The sequence below is a fragment of the Argentina silus genome (genome assembly GCF_951799395.1).
Source record: "Argentina silus genome assembly, chromosome: 18".
In the NCBI taxonomy this organism is placed as follows: Eukaryota; Metazoa; Chordata; class Actinopteri; order Argentiniformes; family Argentinidae; genus Argentina; species Argentina silus.
In genome coordinates, this window is record NC_139672.1 from 15813740 (window position 1) to 15821239 (window position 7500).

The 7500-nt window shown below is 49.4% G+C and overlaps 1 protein-coding gene across 1 annotated transcript in view; it reads left to right on the forward strand.

Annotated features, from left to right (window-relative positions):
- pappa2 (pappalysin 2) overlaps nt 1-7500 on the forward strand; it is a gene marked incomplete at its 5' end in the record, with an annotated part of 42093 nt that overhangs the window by 16707 nt on the left and 17886 nt on the right. Inside the window, 4 exon segments of the mRNA XM_083689614.1 lie at nt 1-211; nt 3118-3246; nt 3826-3911; nt 6972-7168. The exon segment at nt 1-211 is cut by the window's left edge and continues 87 nt beyond it. Of these exon segments, the coding sequence (XP_083545740.1) occupies nt 1-211; nt 3118-3246; nt 3826-3911; nt 6972-7168 (623 nt within the window).

The following is a 7500-nucleotide window of genomic DNA, read 5'->3' on the forward strand; positions in this document are numbered from 1 at the left end:
CGCTCACCGTGCGCATCCACACCGACAAGAAGGTGTCCGCCGTCAAGCTCTGCACCTTCGACGAGAAGATGGAGATCGACGCCATCCTCCTCACGTCCGGCCCCCATAACCCCCTCTGTTCCGGGTGCCGGCCTCTCGCCTACAAGGTCGCCCGCGAGCCGCCGTTCTCCGACGCCCCCGCCACGCAAACCCAGCTCACCTTTACTGACAGGTAAGATTGACACTGACAGGTCTATCGAAGGGGGATCAGCGAATCACTGGAAACTTTTATAAATATCCTGAGGCCGATTCCAGGAAAGTTTCTGAAACCTAGGCCCTCACTTACTGTTCCGCTCCAGATTTACGACGTGTAGAGCTAGACAAGAAGTAGCCCTCCTCAGCTGGATCAAAACGTAATTTATGTCAGTTACAGAGATCAAACATTACAATCTACCCCTCACCACATGAGCCCAAGATATTCGTCATCCTGAAGTGATTTGGTCTGGTACTGTTTTTACACCGAGGCCCACATGTATTCAATATGGCGCTGAGCTTAGCTGCTCATTCAAGGTAACATGAAGGGCTTTAGTCAATCACAAGTTGTCTGATGTTGTTTAGGGGGAAGTCAAACCGTTTTGGTCCCAGGCGTTAAGAAAAGGTGTTAGGCTGATCGTTATTCCAGATGTACAGTATTATTACCGTGTTGCACATAATAGTTGTCCTTTACACTTAATAACCTGTCACCTAATACAGTGGTTGTCAGTGATTTATATTATAGCATACTTTAATGGCAGTTTAGCTCAGGTTTGGAATTTTTTTTTTTCTTTTTTTTTTGCATCTTGTGTTTTTTGCATCTTGATTTTCCAGCGGGGTGTGGTGGCTCCTCCAGTAGGCCACTACTGGCAGTAAGCGGATATGTTTCAAGATTTTATGTACAGGAACACATTGGGTTTCATCTCCGAGCTTCCACAAGCATTGACTCCTAACTGCAAAAAGATGTAAACACCGAGGGGAATTAAGTTATGTGGAGGGATCAGAGGAGGAAAGGAGGAGGGCAGGGAGGGAGGGAGGAAGGGAGGGAGGGAGGGGGAGAGGCTGGGGTTGGGGTTGGGGAGAACAGGCAGGCAGCCTCTGGAACATAAAGCAAATGTGAGCAGCAGAAACAGTAAACACCCGTGGCTGTTTGGAGCTGTTCCTCTGCCATTTCCTCTCCTAGAAGGCTCATCACGGTTACTACATGATAACTGAGAGGCCTGTCAGGAGGGGGGAGGAGGGGGAGAGGAGGGGGAGAGTGTAGTGGGGGAGGAGGTGAGGAGAGGAGAGGGGAGGGGGGGGGAGAGGAGAGGAGAGGGGAGCGGGGGGAAGGGTTGAGGAGGTGTGGGGGGGGGGCGGGTGAGGGAGTGAGGAGAGATGAGGGGGGAGAAGGGAGGGGGTGAGGGGATTTAGGTGGGGAAACGGGTGAGGGGGTGAGGAGAGAGGGGAGGGGGTGAAGGGAGGAGGAGAGAGGGGAGGGGGGGAAAAAAAGGCCCCAAGCGTTGTGATGGTGAGTCGACACTGCCACCAAGAGGTGTCCCACACTGCCACCAAGAGGTGTCCCACAAAACACCAAGAGGTGTCCCACAAAACACCACGGCTCTGCCCTGGAGGGACGGCCCCCTCGTTAAACCCCTGCTGTCGGTGCCGAGGGAGCAAAGAGCACACAGCCTCTGTGCTGGGGCTGTTTAATTAACAGACTGGAACGAGACTGTCATTAAGTGTTGTCGTTGGTTCATGGTCAGGGACGGTTCGTTTCCATACCTCTGATTACAATACAACAAAAGTGGGGGTTTTTGGTCGTTTTGCACTGAAATGTAAAATTGATTATTCATTTGACTAGCGAGTGCATCGGGTTTCTCCCTGACTGTCCCCAGTGTGCCCATCTAAGACACAAGATATGTACCATAGTATCCTAAATCTTGACAGAAAATATACCCCTGCTAAGTGCCCTCCGGTGAAATACCAGAGAGACAGAGAGAGAGAGAGAGAGAGAGAGGGAGAGAGAGAGAGAGAGAGAGAGAGAGAGAGAGAGAGGGAGAGAGAGAGAGATACAGCGAGAGAGAGAGAGAAAGATACAGAGAGAAAGAGAGACAGAGAGAGAGAGAGAGAGAGAGACAGAGAGAGAGATACAGAGAGATACAGAGAGAGAGACAGAGAGACAGAGAGAGAGAGACAGAGAGAGAGAGACAGAGAGATACAGAGAGAGAGACAGAGAGAGAGAGAGAGAGAGACAGAGAGATACAGAGAGATATAGAGAGACAATCCAGAGAGACAGAGAGAGAGAGAGACGATCCAGAGGCTCTTTAAGGTGATCCATAATTAATAAAGGTAATTTGTAGCGGTAGGTAATCGGACCCCGCCGAGAGCGGCGGGTGGATGATGTGCGTTCTGCCGGGGGCATCTCTTACAGCGGGCCGGAGACAGCGGTAATCAAGCATCGCAGGGAAGTCAAGAGGACACTCTTTTTATAGTCTGAGGAGCCGTGATTGAGACAGGTCAATAACAGCGGAGGTCGCTGGAGGCAGGAGTCGGAGGACGGGCTCGTCGTAACGCACGGAACGGCGGAGCGAGGAGCGGCACCGGACACACGTCCTCCGATTTCTACGCGTCGCGTTTGATACCGCTCCTCGTTCCGTTCCGAGCATTACAATGAGCCCCCATCCTCCGATTTCTACCTCCAGCAGCCTCCCCAGGTCAATATAGCCCTGGGACAGGACAGGAGGTAAGGTATCACTGTGTGAAACCGTTTGAGGTCACCCCGCTGCACTACAAGGGCAGAACCACTCTACACACAATCATGTTATTACACACAGACGCGGCGAAAAACTTGCTCCAGTCTGGTTTTGATGATATGTTCTATAATGGTTGGTAGCGCATTTAGCTTTCATTTTGTGGGGTTCTGTATGATTCATGTTTTCAATAACTGATGCTATCCTATTCTATTCCATAGAATATTCTATTCCATTCTATCCTATCTTGTACATTATGTTTACGTGATTCTATTCTATTCTATTCTATTCTATTCTATTCTATTCTATCCTACAGTATCAATATGTTTACTCAAACGTCCAAGCTGATGTGTTGTTGTTGTTGTTGTTGCAGTGACATTGAGCAGGACGTGCAGTACCAGTACAGAGTGCAGGTGGAGGTGGAGGGGGTCCTCAGTGAGCTGTCTCCCCCTCTCTTCTACATCCACGGAGCCCCCTACTGCGGGGACAGGCAGATACACGGGTCAGTCCTTTCACGTGCCATATTTAATAATAATAATAAGACAATAATAATAATAAGATTTTATTTGTAAAGTGTTTTTCATTTGTACAATCTCAAAGTGCATCAGTGGAGGCTGGTGGAGGTAGAAATCGAAGGACGGGCTCATTGAAGCACATAATATATCATCACAGATGTTTGTCCTGACCTTCCTGATGACCTCCTGATGTCCACCGATTTCATCAGATACCGTTCCTCATTCCGTTCCATGCATTACAATGAGCCCGTCCTCTGATTTCTACCTCCACCAGCCTCCCCTGGTGAAAGCAATGTAATATAACTGCCCTGAGTTGATCTCTTCCTTGTCCCCTCTCCCTCTCCCTCTCTCTCCCTCTCTCCCTCTCTCTCTCTCTCTCTCTCTCTCCCTCTCCCTCTCTCTCCCTCTCTCCCTCTCTCTCTCTCTCTCTCTCTCTCTCTCCCTCTCTCTCTCTCTCTCTCTCTCTCTCTCTCTCTCTCTCTCTCTCTATCCCTCTCTCTCTCTATCCCTCTCTCTCTCTCTCTCTCTCTCTCTCTCTCTCTCCCTCTCTCTCTCTCTCTCTGCAGGACGGAGGAGTGTGACGATGGAAACCTTTTGGACGGGGACGGCTGCTCTAAGAAGTGTCACATGGAGGCTGGCTTCAACTGCAACGGTGAGCAGACCAGACCAGAGTAGACGATAGCAGACACAGAGAGGACAGGCCAGATTGGTGTCCTAATCCCTATCCCAATCGACAGAATGTGTCAAACACTCGTTCCTCACACCGTTCCTCATTCCGTTTGCATTCATTGCAATGAGCCCGTCCTCCGATTTCTACCTCCACCAGCCTCCCCTTGTCTACAGCATGTTGACCCGACCACAACAGAAGCTGTGGGGAGGGGGGGTCGACCAAAACTGTAATTGTAAGCAGAGCTCTGAAACTTGGCCCCTGCGAAAAAATGTTTTGCGAAAGCAAAAAGGCCAGTTTACTGTACACAAGACCCGGCCTCCGCCGACGGCCTCAGCAGCATAATCCCACGTGCTAATGTCAAATATGTCAAACATTTGCATTGTGGTGTGTGTGAATTTTCTGGTTGTTTTTGTTCTCATGCTTGCGGTGATCTGGAATCACGCTCTCGTGGTGAGGTAGCCCTGCCCTGAGACGCTGCAGAACAGTAGATGCTTGGGTCCTCCGTGTTGGAGACCCGGGTTCGAAACCCGGACCATCACATTCAGTGCGTGCGTGTGTTTATTCTTAGGTCAGCTCATCACAGACAGCTTGTTCTGATACCTCCCTTTGCTAGAACGCTGTCAAGCCAAGAAAATGATCCTGGCCTGTGGTCGTCACCTCTGTGTGCTCCTGGAGGCTCAACGCCAAAACGTTTCCACACCGACTGCTGATATATATTCAATTATAATCTATTTTTCTTTTATTACAGAGTTCGGGACATATTATTTATTTATTGAAGGCTATAACTGACACAATGCCACATGACTCTGTTTCTCATTGGGAGAGGGACTTGGCAGGCCGGGATCCTGAGACAGACATTACACATCAGCAGAGCAGGTCGACTTCACAGTCTGTCGCCTGTAAACTCCTCCGCCGTGTTGAGGAATGCTGTTTGTTATGTCCCATTGTCAGCACTCACTTAGCTGAACCAGCGGTGTTCTCCTCCGAAGGAGGCGGGCCTGGCGAAACCTGGCACGGCATGCGTAAGGGAGGAGGGAGGAGGGAGGAGGGAGGAGGAACGGTTACTGGCTGGGTGGCTGAAGGGGCTTTTTTCTCGATGGTTAGGATCTCGGCAACTCGCGTCCTCTCCTCCGTCCTCCACTCGTGTCCTAGTGGAAAGACATTGGAGGAGAAGATCCAGCCCCCCCCCCCCCACTAATACCCCCCACCCCCCCCTTACATATTCTCCTCCGATGCTTTCTGAGGACGAAATTAGTGAAGGATCAGAGGGGATGTTTTGGTTGTTGTTGCATTTATATGCTGCACGCATCCTTCCACACAAACAAGAATGCCTGTTGTGGTTTGGTAAGGTGTCTCACGAGGGACAAACACGGAGAGCGTGTCAGGCAACTACTGGAGGACGTCAACAGGAAGTGAGTGTCATCAAGAAAGGGAAAACAGAATGGGAGAAGGCTGCTGCTCCCCGGAGAGCTCTCTGCTGGCGAGGTCACCAGCAGCATGTTGAGAAGAAAAGGCATGACTACCCTGAGAGGAGGGAAACACTTGGCAAAAACAGATATACACAAATTGCAATGCTTAGAAGTAATCATTGCACCATCATTCCGGGTAATGTCTCACTCATGCCCTTATAATTGGATCCCATGTTTGGAGGTTCTGGCTATGGCACTCCATGTTAACCCCTGCAACGCCAGTGTTGATTCCCTGAGTTGATTCCCTGAGTTGATTTCCTGAGTTGATTCCCTGAGTTGATTCCCTGAGTTGATTCCCTGAGTTGATTCACTGAGTTGATTCCCTGAGTTGATTCACTGAGTTGATTCACTGAGCTGATTGTCCATGGCTCCTTCATTCCTCATTCTTCTCCATTCAGAGTTCCAGCCTCAACGTTTAGCCTCCGTGATATAAGTGAATCGTCTTGTTGTGAACAAGCTGAACAAACAAATCCCATGATGAAGATGAAATCACAATCACAGTTGTGCTTGGTGTGTGTCCGTCGTGCACTTTGAACCAAACAAGCTGCGAGAGCAAAGCAATATTGTTTCGAACGGCCTTGGCTTATGATCGGGCTTCACATTTCCCTTTGATTAATTATGGCAAATGGAACTGCGGTCCGTGTCAATGACTAATCTGTCTCTTACCTCCGCAGCTGCCTGGGATTAACGAATCAAGCCAAATGCTTGGTGGATGACATGCTCTTTCTTCTTTCTTGCTTTCTTCTTCTTCTTCTTCTCCTCTCTTTCTCTCTCTCTCCGTTTGAACCCATGTCACACCTTGTTGTTATTCAAGTACATCATCCCTTTTCCAGTCTGGGAATGTTTGCGGATGACATCACCCCACACATATTGTATAATACACTGCAATCATGTACTCTGGGCGATAACTGGACGATGCGTCAGGGCTGTACAGATTGATCGATTGGTTAAACCGATTGATCACGTTTTTTTTATTTTTTTTTTATTATTGACTGATGGCTCTAGTTGGTATCTCGTTCTCACTTCACCCTGTTGCATAACTGGACCTCCAAGTATTTTAATCAGTCTTATCTGATCTCCACAGTATGGGGTAGTTTGATTTAGTGTTTGAAGCAAGCCATGTTCTAATTGTATTGATCACGAATGATTTGTTGAGGTTACACAACACAGTTGATAATGTGATGGGTGGGGTTTGAACCTGGGTCTCCCACATGGAGGACACAATCATCTACCATTAAGCCAAGAGAACATCCTCAAGGTCAATGTCTTAGACAGGGCTACCTCATCTCGAGGGCATGATTCCAAACCACCTGCGCTACAATAGCAAGCCAACATAGGCTCAACAGCTGCTTAACATTCTGTTGTATGTCCTTCCATCCCTCCACCCCTCCCTCTCTCCCTCCCTCCTTCCCTCCACCCCTCTATCCCTCCCTTCCTTTATCCCTCCCTCCCTCCACCCCTCTCTCCCTACCTCCCTCCCTCCACCCCTCTCTCCCTCGACCCCTCTCTCCCTCCCTCTCTCCTTCCCTCCACCCCTCTCTCCCTCCCTCCCTTCGTCCACCCCCTCCCTCAGGCGAGCCCAGCCTGTGCTACGTGTTTGACGGCGATGGCGTGTGTGAGGAGTTTGAGCGTGGCTCCAGCATTCAGGACTGTGGGTACTTCACCCCCCAGGGGTACAGGGACCAGTGGGCATCGGCCGCCTGGGCGTCCCACCAGGACCTGAGGAGGTGCCCCGCCCAGGCCGCCACAGGGGAACCCTCGCTCAGCCAGGTAGGAGAGACGCCTCAAAGATACTTCCAAGATACCTCCGAGATACCTCAAAGATACCTCAAAGATAACTCAAAGATACCTCAAAGATACCTCCAAGATACCTCAAAGATACCTCAAAGATAACTCAAGGACCTGTGGAATTACAAGCAGTTAGGCCTAACCATAGAAATAGAATGAGTATGCACTTATATATTATGTGTTGCATATATATATATATATATATACACTGTATGTCACTGTTAGATGTCAATTAGTAATCAGTTGTTGGGGACAGTTCTAATCTGACAATGTGACAGTCTGTGATAGATAGTATTAAGCATGGCTCTAGGATG